This window comes from Ciconia boyciana, chromosome 4, assembly GCF_034638445.1.
Source record: "Ciconia boyciana chromosome 4, ASM3463844v1, whole genome shotgun sequence".
Taxonomy (NCBI): Eukaryota; Metazoa; Chordata; class Aves; order Ciconiiformes; family Ciconiidae; genus Ciconia; species Ciconia boyciana.
The window spans coordinates 23,968,900-23,992,614 of record NC_132937.1 but is presented as its reverse complement, the minus strand read 5'-3'; the positions used below and the strand labels follow the sequence as shown (position 1 = coordinate 23,992,614).

At 45.5% G+C, this 23,715-nt stretch overlaps 1 protein-coding gene across 1 annotated transcript in view; it reads right to left on the bottom strand.

Moving 5' to 3' along the window:
• LOC140651416 (phospholipid-transporting ATPase FetA-like) overlaps positions 1-23,335 on the bottom strand; it is a 74,507-nt gene extending 51,172 nt beyond the window's left edge. Inside the window, exons 1-3 of the mRNA XM_072860892.1 lie at positions 23,070-23,335; positions 16,700-16,778; positions 5,048-5,106 (exon numbers count right to left, since the gene is read on the bottom strand). Of these exons, the coding sequence (XP_072716993.1) occupies positions 5,048-5,106; positions 16,700-16,742 (102 nt within the window). The 5' untranslated portion in view covers positions 16,743-16,778; positions 23,070-23,335. The remainder of the gene's footprint in view (positions 1-5,047; positions 5,107-16,699; positions 16,779-23,069) is intronic.
• Positions 23,336-23,715: the final 380 nt, after the last annotated feature.

Here is a 23,715-nt window from a genome sequence, read left to right as displayed (position 1 = left end):
GCTCCCAGCTTGTCCCCTCTCATAGGGCAGCCCTGCTCTGGCTGCTCCCTGACAGTGCCTCAGCTGGTCTTCAGACGAATCCAGCTAATACCCTCCTAAATGCAGAAGGAGCAGTGCAGGTTGGTGCTGTAGCTATTCCTTCAGGGGCTACTCAGACTACTTTTCACATGATCAGACAACACTCCCTTCAGCCTTGAGCGTGACGAACACTGGGAGACATTTGCAGGTTGAGACGGGAAGAGAGGGCAGCCATTGCCACCATCCTGACCACACTGACAAGGTCCTTGAGGACAACGCCCCAGGCATCCCTCTCAGGTCTAAGCATGCAAGCGGAGGAGGTGGAGCAGAGTCTGACCCCATTACCAGAGCTCCTTGCTCTCCGATTAAATTTCAAAGAGATAAGAACCCAGATGCCAATCCAGCCCAGGGCAATGTGTATTGGGCATAGGAAGTTATATACATTCCTCCTGTTTCACTAGAGAATTCATCAGGTGACGAGGGAGAACAAAAGCAGGGTCCAAGCAGTCCCCTCGCTGCCGGTCCTGCAGAAAGGATGCTGGTTCAACCCTAGATCCTGGTCCAAGATGAAATTTGTCGTTGACTCTTGGGCCCTGCATTTCCTCTCCTATTGTCTGAAAGCCAATTTCAAAGTTGTTTTTGCAGCCCTTCGTGACGTCCCAGTGCAGCTGTGCTAAATTCCAATGTGAAAGCAAAGAAATAAAAGGGAACTGGGATCAGAGCGAACATTAAAAGCCTTCAGAAGATATTTTCTTCTCCAGAGTGTTGATAGACAGAGAGCCCATCGTGGTGCACCCGCACGGGGCAGTCCCCTCTGCAGCTGTGCTGGGGACAGTGCAGACAGATTGAATTGCCTCAGATAAGAACCTTGATTAAAGCCCTTAAATCTTGCTGGACCACATCTGGCACCCTGCCTTGCACTTTATTGCAGCCTTTACACAGGCAAATCTCTTACTGAAGTCAGGAAGGATCTTCCTGTCTGCAGTGCGAATAAACATGGGATTAGGACTTGACTTTTCATTTTTACTGACCTATATTGAGTCCATTTTTGTGCTGCCCTAAGTGCCTTTGCATGCCACCCATTCACACTTGGTTTCTGAGTCATTCCTAACTAATTTTGTGAGCTGGTGGGCAGTACATACCTTCACACTCAGCCCTTCCAGTTAACTGCAGAACACTTTGTTTTATAGTTTGTTTCATTCTTCTAAGCTACTGTGTTCTTGCTGTGCAGGATAAGGCCAAGGATGTCTGGGGTTGCACCAGTCTGAGAGCTCTAGTTTCAGCTTCAGACTTCACACTAAAAATCCTGACCTACCCAAGCACTGCCACTGCTTGAAGATGCTGCCCTTAACCACAGGCACCTCCTATTATTTAATCACAGCAAAAATCATCAGAAGACATGTAGGAGGCTTATTCAGATAAGAGACACTTCCCTTGTCCCCCTCGCAGTCTGTACTGCCTCTGTTCACACAGATGAAGGAGACCACCCCAATCTTCCAGCCCACTGCATGACACATCTCATATGTCCCCAGGGCCCATTCAGTTCTTCCTCTGAAACTGTCCCTCGGCCTCACCGTGAAGCCTCTGTGTTAAGGGGGTTTCCACTACGTGCAGCTCCTACCCACCTTTTATCCTCATCCCACCCTATCAGTCCAGCCTCCCGCGCTGTCCAACCCTCCTGCCTAGCCGGTGCTCAGCTAAAGAAGCTCCGTGGCCGGAGCAGTGTGACAGGGACACACTGCAGCTTGACCTCTCGAGTATTTTCTGATGAGCTCTGGGAGGGAATTTGCCCTCCAAAGTCTCCTGCAAGTCCAAGTGTGATGGATCTGGACGTGTCCTTGCACGCATTGGCAGACATGACTTTCCACAGTGCAGCATCAGGTTCCTGCAAAGCTGGTTTGAGTGTATTCGGGAGTCTTGCTTCATGCCAGGAGGGCCGGTTTTCAGCAGCTGCCAGAGCTGATGTCAGACTCCATACACAATAGAGTTTTCAATTCTTTCTCAGCTCCTATCTTCTCCCTTCACAGATATCCTGTAGACTTTGCACCGGGAAGGGATGATAACCACCAACTATTCAGGGACAACACACCCACCTCTGACTGTACGTTCCCACTTCCCTGTTCTCACTGAGACTAAACCAGGACAAAGCATCTCTATACCTTTGATCTATGCCTACATAATAGAAACTCTCTTTTTAGTGAAAAGCTCGAACCTTCACACCAGCTGCGACGTACAGCCTGGCCACAGCTGTAAGGCAATACACTACACCTCTGTTTGCATTTCCCTTTCTTTTCCTTACTGGCCTTTCTCAGCAACTGCCTCACCCTAAAGAAACATTTACTGCCTCACCTAGCTTTGTTACAAGAACCTGTTCTATAGGTTTTAAGGCTAACATGGCCTTAGGTTACCAAGCAAAGTAAACCTCACTCCTGTGGCTTTCACTGTCTAAAATACTTTCTAAGCTTTGTTATACTGCTGCGTTTCCTTCCAGTTTCTGCCCAGTGTCCCTTTTATCTGGCTGGAATACCTATTGGTGCAACCTTCCTTGTGCCTTGAGAGAAGACAAGACTCCTGTGCAGGAGGACAAGGACTAATGGTCCTCGCTGTGGGACCGAGAGCTGGAGGACAGCTCTTCACCTCCTGGCTCTATAAAGAAGACTCAAATCACCCTGTGGCTGCCCATATATGCCGATTCTCATGTCCCAAAGAGCTGAGCACCACAATGAAGCACTGACAGTCCAAATGCTTCTGTTGTTTGCTTGTACAGAGATCAAATTAAATACATCAGGGTGGGAAGAAATATTGAGGGAGGACTGTGGCTGCAGGAGACAGAAATTACTCTGTCCAGAAAAGGTCACCATGCTGAGAGACAATGGAGCCTAAAGCTGCTGAGCCTGAGCACCCCAGGGCAGGCTCCGGCGTTTGGACAGTCTTGGTCCCCCTGGAACACATCCTAGTGCTTAGCAGTGCAACCCCACCATGCTCAGACAAATCTGAACGTGAGGAAGGGGCCCAGATTTGACCCTTGCAGTGGACTACGGGACTGGAAGAGCTAACTTTCAGGAGCATCATGCATGTGTTGATGGGAGGATACCAGGAGACTATCTCCCTTTTTGGCATCTTCAGATGCACCCATCAATCAATAGCATGGGATCTGAAGTAACTTATGAGCAAGGTTAGTCCTCTTCATACACCACAGTAATGTGGGTTTAATAAATTGAACTTTTGCCAGGACTTATTGGAAATAAGCAGCCCAGGACATGATGTGCAGCCCCATACAGTTAGTGCAGTGCTTGCATCACCACTTAAAGTCTTTTAGGACCTCACCACCCCCTCACCACTTCAAGGCTTGGCTCTTTCTGGACAGTCTTCTAGATTTCCTAAGCCTCAGTCTATACTGGACTCCAGAAATCATGAGCCACAGCTGACTAAAATGAGGGGTAGGATTACAGAAACTCACTGCCAAGTTTTAACAGATTATACTGAGCTGGCTTCTTGGCTGCCTCCACTTTCACACCTAATCAATAGACTCTCATGGAAACCCGCCAGAGCTCTCCTTCATTTTAGTTATTTGCAAATCCTTGGGCATGTAAGCAATCAGCTGGGAAGCAGTGACATGCAAAGTCAGCCTTATGAATGGCTTTTCACAGAAACAGGCTCAGAACCAGAAGAGTTGGTTGTTCTCTCTACCCTGACATCATTGCACATCTCTCTCCTGCTTCCCTGCCCCACTGCTGCACGTAGTCTACATTGCAATCATTCAATGAAAGATCGCAAATCTGTACGTAGTGGCAATACCCACCCCAGTACTCTACCAGCAGGTTCTGTGCAAATCAAATGTGCTTTCCCAGTCTCACATCACCAGGCCTGATAAGGCATTCGTGCTGCACAGTCCTTTACATATATTAATTACAATGAATTTCATATTCAGGACATGTGCAGCAGCTCGGTACCTAGGAAATCTCTAACCCATGTTGGTTAGTTCATGGATGAAAGGTAACCATTAAAAACCATCCAGTTCATGTTGCCGACAGATCCAGCTACATTAAGATCTTTAGTCAAAGCTGTTGGCAAATCAAACTTTCTATCTCACAAGAAATTACAGTAATCTGAAATGTTAAGTTTTTCCAGTTCTTACCAATAAAATACTTGTGATGTTCCTAAACAAAAACATGATTTAAAGGAGCTTCTGAGTAAAACTGAAGGGTGAATTTCACCACTGGAATTCAGATACGCAGAGGACAAAAATTCACAAAATTCATTTCAATATCAGTTGGCAGCTGCAAACACTTTGAAAGAATGCAGCTTGAGGATCACCTCAAGGAGGAGATGACCCTGCAGCCAGGCAGTACAGGTCTAGCAACTGAGCTAGCCCTCCTCTGCACACAGTGTCAGCAAACGGTCCACAAGCTTTGGAAATCAAGCTGCCAAAGGGGCTGCCTGGCACCATAGCCTGGCAGACCTGGGTCACGGCCAGTCTGTGTCATGATGCTCCTTGGAGTCACAGATTTCATGGCGCAATGTGAACCTAAGTGGGCTGTTAAGGAGCTGGAAATAAAGCTGGCAGGAAGCCAAAAAGGCCAGATTCAAAACCTTCCTGCCAGAGAAGATTTCACTGCAAGAGCTGAGGAACTGACACATTTCCTTTCATGTTTTACTTTAAATGGAGACACGTTTCCAACAGAAAACTCCCTGCAGGTTCCTTTACTGAAAGGTCTTGGAGCCTGATCCTGCAAACACTTTGACTCACAAATTTTCTGGAAGAGTGTAAAGTCACTGTGTTATGCTTTCCCAGCATTAGATCTCCTTCAACTGCCCGTTCACAGGGTTGACTCCAAAGGCAGAGCTCCCTATGGTTGACTCAGCAATGAACCATCTCTGATGGTTTGTCTGGCATGTTTGCATTGTTTGCAGAGTCACAGCTAACGTGCAGTCATGTCACCCCCTTGAAACAACGTTCAAGACATGAAGCAGACGCAGCTACATCTGTGACTACATCTGCATGAAACAGCATATGCTCGTTACTTACAGCATATTCAAACTGCAGATTAAAATCCCGGTTGTTTGCTTGAAGTTGTCTCTCTTCCTCTGTAAAGAAGAGGAAACACATCAGACATGCTTGAAGGTAAGCAGAGTCAATACAGATATGAATGAAGCATCACAAAACACAAGCAAAGATGCTAACAGGTAACATCACCAGGAATCTATGCTCTGGGCTAACTGCCCCATGGCAGGGAATTGAAGAGGCTGGTGACACGGATAGAGCAGCACTATGGACGGGTACCATAGCACTCTAAAGCCCATACTCCAAGTCTTCTCTGCCCACAACCCACTGCAATGCCAGCACTGGTTTTACAGTTGTTCACCTTCTCCTGGGTAAGAATTACCACTTAACTAGTGGTGCTCACTGTTCCTGCCCTGCTCCATCTCTTCCCCCTGAAGTCTCTGGGGCTGTTGTTATGAGCCCACCGTTAGCACGCTTCCTCCAGCACAAGTGCATCTCCTAGGATCATCTCACAGATGGGACATCACCACCATAGCTATCATGAAATAAAAAACTACTGGAAGGGATTTCAAAAGGTCATCATATCTATCCTCTACCTCAAGACAGGGTTGTGCCTGTCACTCCCAATAAATGTTCTAGAAAGCTCCAGTGATTGCTGTTCTTCAGACTGCCTGTTCCAGGGCTGCAGTGTCCTTCCCCTGGGAGGGTTTATCTGACATTATCTGACATAAAACTCATTACTTCAATTTAAACATTATATCTTCTCCTGGGATGATCAGCGGTGCTCTTCTGCTCCCCCTCAGTTCCTTGTTCTACTTGCCAAGGACGCAGAGCACAGACGAGTTCGTTACATATTGAAGGCTGTTATGTCTTACTGTAGTCTTCTCTTCCCAAGGGTAAGCAACTCCAGTTTCTTCAGTCACTTCTTATGGGCCAGTCTGTCAGAAGTAGCACCGCTCTTGCTGCTCTCAAGTGGGCTTCCCAGCTAGTTCACCTCATTCTGGACGCGCAGTGGCCAAAATGGGCCACAGTTTGCAGCTGAGGCCTTACCAAGGCTGACCAGAGCACAAGGGACACTCCACCTATCTTGTAGACAATGCATATTTGACATGGGAATTCACCTAGAAGTAATTTAAAATAAAATCCTTATGCACCATCAGCATGCAGCTGACAGCATTCCAGAATATGATCCATTTTGGCAGATCCTTTCTGGCAGAGCCGATGCCTCATCAGGCAATGCAAATCTTTCATTTGTCCTTGCTGAACTGCATCCAAATTTTTTCAGACTATTTCTCCAACTAGTCAATTCTAATCCTATCTTTCAGTGCACTTGTAGCTCCTGCCAGCGTGGTGCCATTCGCAGATTTACTGTGTTCTTTATTCTGCCAGCCAAGATGTAGAAGAAAATACTGAATACCAGACTCAGGATACATTCCTGATGAATCTCTCAAGTTTCATAATCAGTCATTGATAACTATTGTCAGTGGGTTTTTTTTCTGAAAAGTCTGGCACTCACTGTATGGTGATTTAATCTCAAGCATGTATCTCCAGTTTACTTGTAAAAATGCCATAAGCGATAGTCAAGATACATGGCAGCTATCTAAGGCTTTTTCACTAGCCCTCTGGCTACCACTAATACAGAATTAATTTTGGTTTGATGCAGTTTTTCAGGACTGCTGACTGTTAATCATCTCTTCCCCACACACACACTTCTAGTTACTTTGAAGTGGTTTGTGGATTGTCTCAACCTTTACCCAAGAAGTGAAGCCAATACATCTATAATCACTCAGCTTTTCTTTTTCCCCTGTTTCAAGAGAGAAGCTATGCTTGCTGTTTTCCCAGTCTTCTGACCTTTGCCTGTCTGTGCATCAGAAACTCTCAAAGGCAGCATTGCTCCAGGCCATGCTCTGCCTTACCTAGCCAACTGATTCCCTCTCTATTCCAGCCCCAAACCTCCCTCCTTCTCCTCTGTTTCTGGCAACTATTATTTAGATGTCTAAAGGAAAAAAAAAAAAGCCCCCAAACCAGGTTTCTTAGCATTATTTGCTAGGCTTTTTTCCCTGAGTAGCAGACATAAACCATCTTTAATCTCCCTCTTACTGGAAGGGTTACAGAACCCCAGACATCTCAACTCTTACAGCACAACTTTTATTGCCCTTTATGTCCTCAGTATCTTTTTCTCGCTTTAAGCCTTTATCACACAGTTTGTGCTGGACAAAACAAGCTGCTGGGCACCTTCTAGGGGCATCCTTCCTCTGCGTGAAGTGAATGAGGACCTTGTGATTTCGCTATTTCACTCACCCTTCTGAGCCTTTCCCTGAAAGATAACTTATACCTGTCCCCTTAATGTCAATTATTTAAGGACACAACAGCTCTGCTTAATTCTTCCTCTGACCCAGATTTCTTTCCCATGAGATCGCAGTTACTAGTTCTCATATTTACTGAAGATGTCCTTCTTGAAGTCCATTTTAAACACTTTGCTATTGTCACTTTTTCCTAAGTATCATACTGTCATTTCATAATCATTGCCATTTACACTCCCTCTTGCTTTCACAGGACCAGTCAGCTCCTCCCTGTTGGAGCGAATCAGTTCTGGAACATCCACCTCTCTAGCTCCAAAAAATTACCTACCCCTGCACTAAAATGCTGTGCCAGCTGAACAAGTCGTGTTCCCCTACGCTCCTCTCCAACTCTGCCTCTGCATAGCCAGAATTCTCCATTTACCACCACGCCCTGTCTCTCTGAAAACTATAGATTTTTTTTTTTCCAAAAAGACTGCCCTTCTTGGTTTTCTATGGCTGTGTTCTTTACCCTTGTAGCATTACTCAAGAGATCTGCAATTTGTTAATCTCTTTCTTCATGCTGGATCTCAGAGCACACAGACATACAAGGAAAACCTCTGTTACCCTTCCAGAATAAGCTTTATTCTTTTCTATTAATATTCCAGCCTCATGAGTTATCCCAGCACGTGTCTATTACACCTATTAAATTACGCGTTAAGACATCTAGTTCTTCCTGTTTATTCACTCTTGCGTTAGCAAGCGTCTAAGCTATTCAGGGCATTGAACTGCTACGCTTCCTCCTTTCCCTCCAATAACCCTATAAATAACCCTAAAAAAATTAAGCCCTTTTTCAGATCACCAATTTTTGTCTCTGTCTGTGGGCTGTTTGCATCAAGGCCTCTAATTACTAATGTAAAGCTATGTTAGCAGGTAAATGTGCTTTTCCCTTTCTTCAGGCACATCTAGCTGTGTCAGGCGCTTTGAAATCAGCTCCCATCTGCCCCGACTGGGTGATTCAGACCAACCACAGAGGCTTCATTCAAGACCCTCAAAGTGCTTAATCCTTCACTGCTTTCCTCGGACACATTTTTCTCATCTTTCACAATGGGGAGAACAATGTACAGAGAGATCAGAGTAACTTGTCTGGTGTCCCAGAGGAAAACAGAAGCAGAGCTCAAGAGGTCCAGGCTTGCAGGGCTTCAACTATTGTGTTATGTGCCCCTTCAGGAATTTTCCTGAGAGCAACCAGTATTATCAAAGCAGGCAAAAGATAAAGCTATTTGTTAAAAACAGAACTTCCCAACACTCGCACGTTTCCTCCCGTACAGTAAGTGCTACTCTTATCCCCTCCCCAGGGGCTCCAAGCCTAGTCCTGGAATAAATGCCACAGAAAAGATAAAACGGCTTTAATGTAAATAGGAATAGATGACAAAGGTTGAAAACCTGCCGGGCTACAGAGGCATGCTCGCAGAGCCCGTGCTGGTCCTGGGAAGGGGAACCGGCAGGCAGGGGCAGAGCTGTTTGCACGCACCACACGCTTACATGGAGCAGCGCAAGCAAGCCAAAGACCTGCAGCGACCCTGAAACGAAAGGCTGAACACTCGCAGGGGACATCATGGTCCATGCTGCTCACAGCCAGCAGGTGTGCCCGGATGCCTTGCCAGAAGGAGCTACGGAAAGGCATGATGGACGGAGAGGCACGAAGACATCCAGAACTGCTAATCTGGGCTGGAGCCCTTTGGGTATCTATTCCCTTGCCAGCATGTGAGACACAGGGCACACAGCAGACCCTCGGGGTCACACGGCAGCTTCGGAGAGGCTCTGAAGTCCTCCATGACTTTCTGTTCTTCGTAGGCAGGGCAGCCCTTGAGGGGACTGCACACAGAAACAGAAATCCAAGTGCCACTGGCAGCAGCTGGATGTGCCGCGAGCTCCTTTGCTCTTCCCAGGGCTCACTGGGGGAGTGAGGAGCCGTCCCCCTTCCTCAGCCTGCGCCCAGGGTCTGTGCAGCCAGGGAAGAGGCACTTGACGTGTGCATTTAAATTCAAGGATCTCAAATGCTCCTAGAAAGAAACCACGCATATATCTGCTCCAGTGAGGAAAGGAGCCTGGCTTCTCACCACAGTGAGAGATGCTCTCTCCAAGAGGAACAGCTTTTACATGAGACACACAAATAGCTGCAAACAGCTTAGGGATGGCACAGAAACATGAAGCGGTGTGACGTGAAACAGAACAGCAAATGAAACTCACTCGAGGCATTGTCCTCCTGTGCCTGATCATATGGTACCTAAGGGCAGGTTTTCTAGCACAACCCGTTTCTGAAGGCCCCAGATAGCTATGAACCTGGTTCAAACCTGAATGGAAAGTCTCTGGCCTGCCGTAGCCATCCATCCCCCTCAGAGGCGGTGACCCTAAAGGCCAAAATACAAGGCTAATTTCTAGTGGCAAGATTTTCATTTTTCTTACTGGTTAACAGCCAATACCTTTGGCTAAAGCAAGAACACCACAACAAATTGCAAAGGGTGCCTCATCCAACTACATCAGCAAGCAGAACTTTCTGTGCTCTGGCTACACCAAAGGAGAACCACCACTGACCACAGGCACAGGGCAATGCTGCCTCAGTGGTTTTACTTCTACCAACAGAGGACCGTGAGGTCCTACTGCTGTGCCTCCTAAACCAGCAGTTCTCAACTATCATAGACCAGACAACTCTTACTTATTTCTGGAAGTGTTTGGACAGAAATGAAGCCTCTTGGATGATCACAATAAACAAAAAGTTAGGGAAAGTCAAGCAGTATACCAGCTTTGCCTGGGAGCCACAGCTCAGGCTATTTTGGCTGTAGATCCAAGCACGCATGTCTTATCACGCCCTGTTGATTCTGAAAGCATTGAGGAAAAAGGGAGGAGAAACCTGAAGGGCTATCAGATGAGAAGTTTTTAATTAAAACTTTTTTATATATCTAAGCAACTACAACTTTCTGCTTCTGCAAACTGCAGTCACAAATCACTGGAAAGAAGGAATGGGATTTGTGCTCCAAGTTATCATTTCACTGCCACTGAAAACTATTTTAAATTATTCATCAGTGGAAACTCAGTGTACATAAATATGGCTTAGTGCCCAGTTCTTGGTCTAACCACTGAGACCAAGTCACTGGGAAAGTGGCTGTTTTCTCAGGCAGACAGATTTAGGATCTAAACCACAGAATAACATCTGTATTTAATAAAATTAAACCCATGCCAAAAGTCTGCTATAAATGTAACTGGCCAGCCCACCAGCCTTCTCCATTTAGGACTGCTGCACGGAAAAGTCCTGCAAAAGGTTAGATTCAAGATCTGGTCAGACAGCCTGGAAATTTGTTTCTGGTTTATGCTAAGGAGCATGTGCCAAGAGCAATGCTTTCAACTGGCTGTTGGAAAAGTTTTGTAGATATTAGGTCTTGTGGCTCCAAGAAACAGGAGGTTAAGATCTGCCTGTTTTTGCCAAGTCATATATAAACTAGGGCCTGATACCTCATGCATGAAATGAACACAGCCCAATTAGGGGAGTGCCGGCATAACTAAGCCTGACAACAGAACAGAGACAACATAAACTCTGTAAAAATAATGATCTCTACTCCACCCTTTAAACAAGCAGCCTCAAGAGCACGAACGCTGCCCTGGACCAGCTACAAGAGTGGCATCCAGGAGCTGGGCTCACCTCCCCAGCTTCTCTTGCAGAGTGGCTCTTAGCAAAGCTATTAACCTTACCAATACTAAGTTGTGAAAGCTGTAACACGGTTATTCTGCTCCCAGGGGCACGTATCTGCCCTTCCTGAGCCTGTCCTGCAGGCAGCAGTGATTCAGTTCTCCCCTGCAACAGGCTATAAGCAGTCTTGGAAGACCTCCACTGGTCGCAGCATATTCTTTGCTTCAAATCTCACGATGTGCCTCCTTCCCCTCTATTCCATCTTCCCTTCTGCTTTTGTTGACCCTACTTTTGGGCACCTCATCATCGCTGTGTGACACAGCTTTTGGTATCACCTCTCAGCAATGGCATAAGTGCCACCTCGCATCCAGCACGCATCTCTTCACAGGCAGAGAAATCCTAGCCCTTATTTCTGGTCTTTGCTGGACTGTTACTCTGTGTGCAGAAGTAACTGAAATCTGTCATGGTGCGTTGGTATCTCTATCCTCCCCCCAAAAAAAGAGAATTACAGTGTCCATTGAAAGGCAGCTCCATGGGAGAGGGCAACTCATTGTATACTGTATTAGGCAACTAAAATCTCTGCTCCTAGGGAGGTTATTATACAAGCTATTAGCCAAAATATCGTTTCACCTTAAAGCAATAAATGCTCCTTTTTGCAATCATGAGAGATGAAGGAACCATGCAACAAGTTTCTCAATTTGCAGGCACTGTACTGGGCCAGAGTCCCTACTGTTGGGTTAAAGAGAACAGGATTATATTTTATAGCAGTGATATCATAGGATTTCACATTCACAACACAGCAGTGCTTTGCTGGGATCAGAGCTGCGGCAAACTCTACCCAAAACCAAAGCCAGGGATCTTTACCCAACAAGCTCAAAATTTAATATGGATCGGAGGATACATGGGTGAAGGGAAGAGCCATACGACAGGTCTGAGGCTCCCAGTGGTTAAACGTCTACATTTCACAGCCAGTCTGGGACACAGACAAAAGCCGAACCCTCATTACCCGAGTGTCAGCCTAACACTGTAACCTGCCCGGTGCCGGCGTGCCAGCTGCTCTGCGGCACGAAACCGAAGCCCATCCCTGCCCTGAACTGCAGCCAGAGCCTGGCAGGGTGCAGCGAGCGTAGCTGGGGCAGGAGGAGCGGTGAGAACCTGGTGGGATGGAAACGGGGAAGGGGAAGGTCACAGCCAAGCCCTGCTTGAAGCAGGAACATGCCCAGCTGCCTGGCAAACAAACGTGGTTTTTTTATCATTGACTCAAAGGGGGGGCTCTCCAGGGCTCCATCTTACAAACTGCACATTTTCGACACGTAGCTGCCCCTTCCTTTACGGAGCCTCTCTGGCTGCTGTGGCTGGAGAGGATTTATGCTGGCAATCACATGCATTTTCATCTCTGAAATGGACTAGCTTGTACTTAGTGTGAGGGATTTAATTTAAAAAAAACCCTATGGCAAGACCATTCAGATACGCCACCATAAATGGGTTTAGCCCTATTCCTTCCTGCCTGTTCCTCCATTATTAAAAAAAGATCTTCTTTATCATGTCTTTTTGCCTCGAAAGAACAAGGATCTTCCTTCCTCCTGAAGAAATGAAATGCAAGAAATAACACACTTTTGTGGTCATGGATTGTGTCCTTTGTGCCTGGTACTGAGCTCAGCCTCCTGCTAGCACTAAACAAACACTACATGGCAACTGGAATTTCCCACACAGGTAAAACATTTCATATGTCCCTGGTATTAATGCAAAATGATTTTTTTTTTCTGGCATCACTAACAGGGGGCCCACTTAGGAGATGTACTGACATATCTCTGTTTGCATACAGCAGATGCAACATCTGAAATCAAAAACCTTGAGGGTGAACTGGAATTATTTCTGCCTCAAGTCCAGTAAATTTCTAATATGAAGATAAAGTTCAATATTAGATCCAGCCCTTGTCTAAAAGCAGTATTTGATACTGTCACCATAAGCAGAGAGAAAACAAGAAGAGAGAGCTCCAAAAGGATGCCTCAGATTTGCCCTGCATCTACAACACTCACGGTCAAACAGCACTCTTGGGACACAGGCCTGGAAGAAGTGCTAGATAACCTTAAAACAAAAAATATTCCATTTTACGTTATTCTGGGAAGGGGCAGAGGCTGCCTTGTCTCTCCCTTTCCCTGTCTCCTGCAATAATACCAGTTCTGGTTTTCCTTTGCTTCCTCCTCCCAGCGATGTCTCACCCACCTGCCTTGGCTCTGGGCAAGGGGTGGGGACTCACCACATCTCAGAAATGCCTTGCAACAGATTGTTTCTCAAGAAGCATCTACATCTTTTAATGTTTGTTTTCAGTCCACTTCAGAATGTCAGTATGCATTTTTCAAATATATTAGCAGCAGAAATTGTCTCTTCTTCACTTTGGAAAAATTTAATTTTTTTTTTCAAATTTGGTTTAGAATTTTATATCACTTTGTATCCTGGTTGTTGTAATAGTAGCTCACAATATTTTGACCAATTTCAGCATGCCAAATAAAGCAGCTGAAATAGTAATTTGTTTTTATTTTAAAAACTAGTCTGACAGTGACTGGCTGGCACATACAATTTCCTTTACTAGAAAACAGTATCTCCTAGACACGCTGGTAATGCCACAGCTTGACACAATTGCACATGTTGTTAATAACAGTGACACGCAGTGATAGGAAGTGATGTAAAAATCATAAAAATAAATACAGCTCTGAAACGAACTTTGAGAAGTTTTTCAATTCACAGTTATTTCCCTCATGGGAAATTATGTAAAAATAAATATATTTTTCATACTCAATGTCTGTTGTGGTAAGACATTTCCTATCAGATCTGAATGGGAGTCCCAGAAGGCAGCCAAGCTTTAGGTCTGTAGAGCCAGTCTTGGGCTGCCTTCTCCATAGGGAGCTGCTACCCCTGCCAAGCTCTGCCCAGAGCCCGGCGGCTCAAAACCCAGCTGCCCTCGAGAGCAGGCTGTCCCTAGCAGCAAGAAGGAAAACCCAATGGAGCTTTCCAAAAGCCCTGGCTCAATTCATATCCTTCCTCTTCCTCTCACAGTGCCCCAAGGCTGGGCTTATGGAGATGAAGCCGCAGCAATGACTGCTCTTGCCGTCGACTGGAAGCACACACCTTGGGATAAGGTTATTTGTGTAGATGAGTTCTCCCTGTTCCCTGTTTCTGTTTGTTTCATAGATACTACTTGACCATCCCCATCCCCGAGGTATGAAGCTCCAGTGCTGAGTTAAGCTGCCATGGGATCAAGCTGGTGAGCAGAGATATTCCACATTTATCAGCCATCACCAAGGCACGATCCTTATTTCTTCCCACACACTCCTTGAACCGAAAGTGTCCCCATTCTTCCCTGCTTCGTCAATGTTCATTGTAGGTTAAACCTCAGTGTAAAAGATCTCCAGCATCTTTTCCACAGAAACACTACTGCTGCTTGTCTAAGAGATGTACTTCCCTGCTTCAGCTTGCAGAGCTTCGCTGAGGTTTGGTCATCTAGGAACTTGTTTCCTCCAACAGTCTTTGTGTGTCTGACATGACACTACACATTACTGCTCTGTGAAGCTGAGTTTTAGTTGCATCCTTGACTCCTTGTATAGAGAACATAAAATTATCAAAAACTCTATCTCCAAGAAGTTTAGACCATGTAAGCTGTCTTGTTAAACTATACCTATCCTGAAAAAACTCCCCTAATTTTGCCTGCTTCTCAGCTCATGTGGAAAGAGCCATGTCTTGCTGGGGAGAAACTGCAAAGTATTACTGGTTCTCATGGGAGCAATCCTGATCCCAGTTTCAGCAGCTGATGCCTGAGGTAATCCATTCCCTCCCATGAAGGTCATTCCATGAGCATGGCCCTTCAGTAAGGCGAACTGTCATCCAGCTTTGTTTTTGGAACAGAAATTTGGTCTTTCCATGAGCAGTACTGTCCCTCCAAGATGAGTGCATGGGATGTTCCCCACGGAAGAGCCTTGCCTGCTCTCAGGCAGCACAGTCCTACGGACTTCTCCAAATACAAAGGCTTATAAACTGTTGGATTAAAATAGCACTTCAACCCTGGCATTTACTCCAGTGAAATGTTTGCAAGGAGCAATCATAGCCCTTTCAGCTTTTGGACTGCAAGGCGAAAGAATTAAAAATAAAAGGGGAGGAAAATATGCTCTTTTAGCTTCCTGTTATGGAAGCTCCTCATTCCTTGATCACCCCAGCTTCTCTTTTCCTTCTCTGAACTTCCTCCAGTTTGATTTCATTGGTTTTGAACTGGTGATCAAAAGCACATAAAGTGTGAAAATAAATGATTTTCCCTATAGGGTATGGTTTTTATATCTAGGAAGATCGGACTTTCTTGGACACTTGGTTGAAGGGGGGGCTGAACACTTCTCTGCTAAAACCCACATACAGGGCCAGGCAAAACACAAATTTTTCCTAATATAGCAACATCATCTTTTTGATAATCAGAACAGTTACTGCTTTACAAGTGGGGATGTCCTGAGTGGATGGTGGCTCACAGACAAGACTGTGCTCCCTCAAGTCCAAAGCCAAGATGGAGAAAGAGACCTTGGGCTGGCAGAGATCCTTCCCTGGGAGGAATCACAACCTCCTCTCCTGGGACTATCAGAGCAGCAAACGGATGCCCCTGTCTTAACACCAGGGCTCACCGTCTGCCCCAGCCAGGAAGGGGAAACAGCAGCACAATTGCAAAAATAAACCCTTGGGAAAAAGCTATTCAGTCTTCTGAGCTCAGAGAGGTTGGGAAAAAAATAATTTCATGTCAAAATACGAGTAGGGCACTAATCTCTGTATTCATCAAATACAGGGAGGAACACCCTGGAAAGGAAAGGCTAGAGACTTTCTTCACAGTGTCTGCGGACCTGGATCCCTGACCAGAGATTGCACCCTGAGCCTGGAGGTGAAGTGATGAAACACGAGACTCAGTTCAGTGGCTCCTGTTGCAAAACCTGATGAAGATGCACCTTAAGAGGCTGTAGGAAGCTGTCCCACTTTAAGGATATGCTAGTAGCCCTCCTGCTGGACTTCTTCCATGCATTCATCTCTTCAGGGATTTCTGCTGCAAAGTCCGGTGAGGATCGTGCTGCAGAGGGTGGCTGCTCCCTACCTCCACACCCATTTATTTGGGTGCCACGTGGAGGGTGGGAATTATGTAGGCTCTGGTTTCTCCGCCAGGGTTAGTGTTCCCCTCAGCTGCTTTTGGGGTGGTCTCAGGGTGCATCTCTGTACTTTGCTCTTCTTCCTACCTCTCATTGAAGGGAACACCTGGGCCATTGCCATTAACACATTTCATAATCAAAAGAATGCATCAGACCTTCACACTAACTTGCTTCTAGAATATTTTATAAACTCCTTGAGAGAGGGCACTGTGCATTGCTCATCCACCCACTCCCTCAAAAGATCCTTGTAGAAAAGACACCAAAACTCAACTTCCCCAAGCTAGTCATGTGCCATGACAGAGCACAAACTTTGCAGCCTGTTCTCTTTCAGATGTCTCCCTGCTCACTGCCACACAGTCCACAGCACTCCCCCAAGGTAGTATGAAACGCAGGAAAAGTAAAGAAAGTGTGTCTTCTTCCGCCTGCTCTGCAGGTGTAAGACATGCTCCCAAGCATGCTCTCAAGGGCTCGCACGTGTGCTGTATTTACATTCCTTAGGTTGTCGCCTGTGGCAATGACATTACCAGACCACACTCACCTTTCAATTTCTTCTTTCCGAATTTTAATCCAAATAGAGACATCCCAAAACTTTATTTTAGTCCAACTCCATGGAACTTCTGCAAGAGAAAAGAGAAGTTAATTCACAATGGGGTTTCTAGTCCCGCAGCGCTACATGATGCAGCACATACATGTAATTCTGTGCCCATAAAATGGGAGAACCAAACTCCTAAGCACTGTGGCCAACAGCTACAGTTTATCACATAGTGTGTTTTAAAATGCAAAACCATCTCAGGTTGGCATGTTGCACTGCATCAGTGTGGGCTACCTTACCTTGGACATTTTGATCTGTTCATCTCCTGGCATGGCACAAAGAAGGGGCCGGTGGAGGAGAGACTGAAAAGGACATTCCTACTACCTTGGCCCTATATGAAAAGGAGAAATACATGCACAGGGCTTGTACTTAAGGTACAGAGAGACTATGTGACTACCCAGAGCAAGACCAGCCTCCCTCAAGAGGAGGAAACAGCGGGAAACACTAGTTTCCTGTACATCTGCCTGTGCTCAACATGTGCTGGCTCACACTGTTGTCCATCTGCTGGTCACCCTCCGTGTTTGGGGTGGAGTAGCCTGTACGGCTCTGAGTAAAACTTATCCCCTGCTGGCTGCAAACTTCCTGGCCCAGAAACCAAAAGCCAGGCACCAGAAATGCATTTAAGGCACTGAATATATCCTGATATGCAGTGGAATTGAGCATTAAACAAAATCACATCAAAAACCTGTCAGTAATGAAACTTTCGGTATTCCAAGCATCGGACAGTTTATTTAAAGGACTTAATGGTGATGTTGGTGCTGACAGCCTGCGAAGATCTGTGGGCATGGGAAAAGCCAGCGCTGCCCGGCATGCTGGGCTGACCGGGAGCCTGAATCAACAGGAACGTTGTACCAGTTGCTTAACTGGCCAGTGGGGCCAAGCTGAGACATTTGAGGGAATCATAATCTATCTACAACAAGTTTTCTAGGTGACAGAATGACGTTTTTGCACTTTGTCTTATGGTATCTGTGCAGAGCAAGGGTGTCTAAGGAGGCAAGTAAAGCAAACATATCTTATTTTGGAAACACGCAAATGCGAATACAGCCTATGCCACTGCCCAAATGCAAGTCTGATGTATCACCACTGGACCATGCCCAGTGCACGCTCGGGCTTTGTGTCTTTTCAGAAAATGAAGGTAGACTTTACAGAAAACTCTACAGTCATTGCATAGGTCAAACATTTCTGTGCAGATCTGTATGCCAGATGCTAAAGCAAAGCTATATTTAGCAGCTGCAATTCAATGAGCCTGAGATAAGGCAAACAGCAGCAGGTAAACGCCAGCCAGCCAGCTAAGTGCTGCACACCCTGAGCACGGCACAGCTCCAACACGGTGCTCCCTGCCGCTCACCACGGTGTTTGGGAACCCCTCTGTGCCCACTGTGCTTGGAAGAGATCCTTTTTCTATTCACTCATGTAGATCCAATTGTTTCTGCTCACCAGAACAAATGCTTTGGCAACACTTCTCCCCAAAATTTCCTGTCCATGGAGCTAAACCACTTAAAGTTACAATACTCAATGTCACAACCTAAAACTTTCTCAACCCTGCTGACCAACCTTACTTTCCATCCCTAACTGACCTCAGTCTATCATTTTGAACGTATTTCTTCCATGTTTTAGAATTACTATTATGTCTTACAAACCCCTCCTAACTAGAACTGAGAACTCCCCATAAACTGGTGGGAGGACCGAGACACGCTACCCACACACGCAGAGGTAAAGACCTCAGATTTCTTAGGGCACCAGGACCCACAGATCTGATAACCACAGTCCACTGGCAGCACAAGGATGCAAAAGGTTGGCTGGTTGTAATCACCATATGGCTACACTGCTGAACTCTGGATTTTACTTTATTTGCCAAATGTTTTAGAAAGACTATCTGCAACTACTAAACCTCTCCCAGCTGCATACTCAATTGACAAGGCATATAATTTCAGCAGAGGGGAAAAAAAGGATGTTTATATTTCTGGGGAAGCAGAGAAGAGAAGGTGGTTATAAGCCTTCTTTCAGCAGTAATAACATGAAACAAACAATGGAGTTAAGACCTGCGTCTCACAAACAAAAACCTGAAACTTCCTTCGGCTCTGACACATGGCTTTTGTTAATTACTGTGATTCTTTAATCACTGGTTTCTGGCGTGACTGCAGTATGACAACAAGAGTGTAACAATACACTGTTTTGGCATGGATGGCATCTTTCATTCCTTCAGCTTCTCAGTACATTTGATTAGGATTGCATTCGTTGAACATCTTCACTCAGCAGCAAATTTAAGCTACCATCGTGGCCAACAAAAATATCCTTACATGCTCACTATTCCCATAAAACCTTGTCTTTTAGGGCAGATGTGGGTGATAACTTTGCCATATCCATTTGTTCCAACTACCTCTCCGGTACATCATTTCTATCATACAGATTTATCATAGCTGCTTACTGAGTTAAAGCCCAGGAGTTATGAATCCTTCCCAAGCTGACCTGATCCTTTATGCAAAACTCAGTTCCTGGCTTGCCCAAACCACAGTGTCGTTTGACAATGTGTCAGTATTCAATGGGCACACACACGGTGGCATTAAGGGCTTGACACACCCCTGTTACACTGAGGTATACCCTTTATTTTCATAATATTACAAATATCTTCCTTTGCTGCTTTGTTATTGACTCACACATCTAATCCTCATACTCCTTTACCTAGCAAGCCACTCTCACACTGGGGATAGCTTCTGTGTGTGCCTGCCTGCTCACAGCCCAGTTTGTGCCAGCACACCTTCATGCTTCCAGGTGTCTGTTTTCAGTCAGAGTTAGCTGACCATTGGCTGCAAGTGTGAAAACAAACCTAAGCAAATGATGGTGGAGTTCTCCCTTTTGGTGGTGCTCCAGGTACTGCTCCCATTTGTGTCAGTTGTACAACTTCTACAGCCAGACGTGGTCTCTTGGCTGATGTTAGCTCTGTCTGCCTTTCAGTCTCAGGTCTTTTTCTCGGGGTATTTTGGACTCTTAATCCTACCTGCAGGGTCCAACGTCTTTGCACCTGTATCTATCAACAATCTCCCTCAGGGTATTTTTTTTCCCCAGATTCCACTTGTAATCAAAATTAATGTCCTTGTTCAGTTTTCTTTACATATCTCCCTGTTTTTCAAATCTGAGACTGAGTTTCCCTTCCAAAATTGCAATGATGGGTCTTCAGCCTCTTACCACTCACATACACTGCAATGGTTTTAATTTCCCTTTGCACTTTCTGGAAAAAATGCTCTCTCTCATGTTTCATTTTCATGTGGCATGAAGTACTTCTCGAATTTTGGTAAGACACTTTCATAGCCTCCTGTTCCTGAATTAATTGAAAACCCATAAAACACATGAAAACTTACTATAGTCAGAAGAAAGGCAATTTCCTGTTTGCCTTCATTTTCCCTGGCACTAGCTATTTTCTGATGCAAAGTGAAGCACTGCTTCAGTCTCCTCAGTCTGTGTCAGCCCTTCTGGACTTTTTTTTGCTGCTCCATTTTCCACTCAATTATTTTGTTTTGGGTTTTTTTTTTTTTTCATTTCTGTTTACTCCAGGTACCCTGCGCTGTTCAGTAATCAACCGGGGCTCACAGTATTTGAGTAATCACGCAGGTCCAACTCCTCTGTCTAACAGGACACCTGTTACTTTCCCACATTTCCAGACCCTATAGCAAAACTTATTTAAAGCTCAAATTCCCAGTTCCTCATTTATGGGGATTTGGGGGTATAAGCTATGAATAAATTACCCCTTTTCACTGTAGAAGGCTTTTGTACCTACAGTGCTCTGCAAACTGTCTAGCTACGGCTTACACTTCTGCAAAGAAACTCCACCTGCTTTATGGCTACTGACAGTTTAATCACAGGCTCTGAGCACTTTAATATCCACAGCAAGAAGCTACTTTGATGGATCTTGAACAGGGAAGGGATGCTTTCTTGCAGACCAAGCTCAGCCTTATTTAAGAGAGACGAGAGCCAGATTTGGCTTGAGAACACAACTGCAAAGCTCCTCCTGCATGAGGGGCAGGTTGCAATGAGCTGCGGCACATGGAATTTGCAAAGGCTACAGCCTAATCCAAAACCATGGCTCGCTAAGGGCTGTACTGCAAACTGGAGGTGGAGGGCGGCACTTCCCACCACCGCAGTGATGAGTAGAAAAATCAGAAAAGACATGGCACAACTCGGATGAATGGAGAGCAGATGTTGCAGATGGAAAACATGGCTAGTTTCTTGGCCCCGTTTCTTTGGATGTAGCTACACGATACATCAGATTCAATGAACAATATGGATTAGAAAATACTTGGTGCTTCTGCTCCCATCACCTTGTTCTCAGACTCTGTGAAATGATCTGTGTTAAATACGATCATTTTTGGAAGGGTTATTTTAATTCAGATCATGGGGTGTAGTTTGGTACAGACCAAAATTCCTGCCCAAGTAGCGGTTTTAGGAGATCTGAGGGGGCGGTGAATTGTGCTGTAATACTAGAAACAAGCATGCAGAGTCCAGGGGAATTACGCAGGAGAACAAGATTTCTCCTGTCAGTTTTGCCACCAAACATAGTGTGGTATGTATACACCCTAAAAAGCTTAAAGGGCCCTGGCCAGGCAAAAATTCAGAAAGCATGCTATGCCTTCACTCACCAACTTTCCATATCAGGTCAATTTTTGCATGTGAGCAAGATTTATAACTTAATTTTTTAAAATCTATATTCAGCTGATGCAACAATCACAAATACCCACAGGTCTTAGAACTCTTTTTTTTCCTGCTAAAGTACTAAATATCCAACCAATAGCTCAGTATATGAGAAAGTAGATCCCAAGCACTGGGCATCGTGACAGACAAGGTTCAGGACTGCCTGTGCTGCCTAATGCTCTTGGTGGAGTAATGCTGCTAAATACCACGAGATGAACCAAATCTAAGTCCCCAGATTTTGAACATGTGTTGGATTTGGAGGCACAACTGGGAAAATACTAATGGTTTAAAATACATTAGGTCCCAAAACTCCCTGTTTTCTCCATGCCTTAGTTGTATGCCTGCTAAGGGCATGCACAATGTCCGGCGCTAAAGCAGGAGAGTCATGTTCACTCCCAGATATCGCAGAGAAGGACATCACAGTTGGTGCAGTGTTTGCTAATGCCCCGGCAAGAGCATTGTAAAGGCCTGGCACACCTGGCATAGGCTGACCTTGTAATGTGCCACGAAAAGGCATGCTTGCAAAGGGACCCCTTTAAACTTCTGGTCTATTAACTGTTTCAGTCAAATTGTTCAAATTTTGGTTCCAAAGAGTAGGATGCATTTGCTTTCCCCTATCGAAAGCAAAGACAAAAATTTCAGCCATTAGAAATAATTAGTACTAATCATCTTTTAACACTGAAATACATCAGCATTTGTATTTCTCCACCCCTCCTTACATCCTCTTGTGTTTGAACACCTCAAGAGCAAAACAGGGAGTAGCATGTGTTGTACCACTCCCTGCTTTGCAAGTGGGAAACACAGAAAGCGAGCTGCAGGACAGGCAACTGAAATGTGTGTTTTTAATCCCAGAATAATGCTCTTTTGGGGCTGAAATTAGATTTGCCACAATTCAGCCTGGTGTAAGTTTAAGAAGCTATGATGGTCACTCTTGGCACCAGGGTTTACAAAAGGAACGGTGACTCCAGTTTAAATCCACTAGCTCGGTGCAGAGTTTGGAAGTATCCCTGAAACCTTCCCAGCTTTTTAAATAGCTGAAGAGGTATCCTGGATGAGGTGAGCTAGCCCTCCAGCTGTTTTTTGGTGCTGTTCATAGCTGTACATACAGAAAGTCATGAAACTGTGTGCTCCTACCCCCTACACTCAAATGTGCCAATGCACTTAGCTATAATTGCTGGGAAACAGACTGTCTGTTATCTGCCACGTTTTAAAGTAATGATCCAATATCCTCCATCTGTCTTCATTAAAACACTCTTTAAACTGACACCAGAACAGCAGTCAAAAATTTGCATTCCGCTCCTTTGGGCAAGTTAGTTGCAACGCTCAAGTTACCGATCGACAGCTGAGGCAGAGAGAGTTCCCAACAGAAATGCCGGCTGCAGTCTGCTCCCTCCGAAACAACGCAAACAATAGCAGCTTCCCCGGGCGGCTGCTGCTGCTCGAAATCATGCACAGCTCAGCTCACTCCACCCAGAAGTCTATCATCAGCTCGCCCGGAGAAAAAGCTCAACCCCAAGCACTTTGATTAAGCTTTGCAAAGCTCTCGGGTCTGAAAAAAAAAATGCAAGTTTTCTGCCCCCCAAAACTGGCAGAGAAAACAAACAAGCGGAAGGAAAGCGTTAAATCTTACCCTTGAAGGCTTGTAAAAATCACAGCAACAAAGTTGCTGCCCTCCATAGCACTCCGGTACACTCCTCTCTTCTCATTTACACGCAGCCTTATCCCCTCCCAAGACTAACAGCTTGGCTCGCAGTCGCAGCGCCAGGACATTCATCTAAGAAAGCACAGCTTCTTTGCGCTGTGAAACGGGCATCGTGTGCTTGTCTCCGAGCCCCTTAAAATCCACCGCAGACCCGCTCTGCCATGCAATGTCCTGGTAACTAAACTTACTCCAAGTTCCCTACTTCTTACTTCAGTCACTCGGCTTGGCTCCTGGCCAAATTCTTCCTTTTTTTTTTTTTTTTTTTAATTCTGTTTCCTGTAGATAGGGAGAGTGTAGTAGCTCCCTTAAAAATAAAATGCTTCAGCACAACAAACTGAGAAAAAGTAAAGCAGAAAAGCAGAGCACCTAGGGTTGGGGCACCCCAATTAATTCCACAGGCAACTGCTGCTCTCCTTACCTACCTCCTGCCGACACGGAAGCTTTCAAAAGGAAACCAAGGGAGTAAAAGAGTCCAACATATCAAATTGCTTTAAAAAAGGATGAACTTGGTAAGGGATCCATTTCTCAGCAGCAGCCTCTCTCTGCGTCCGTAATGCTGGAGTTGGTCAGGACT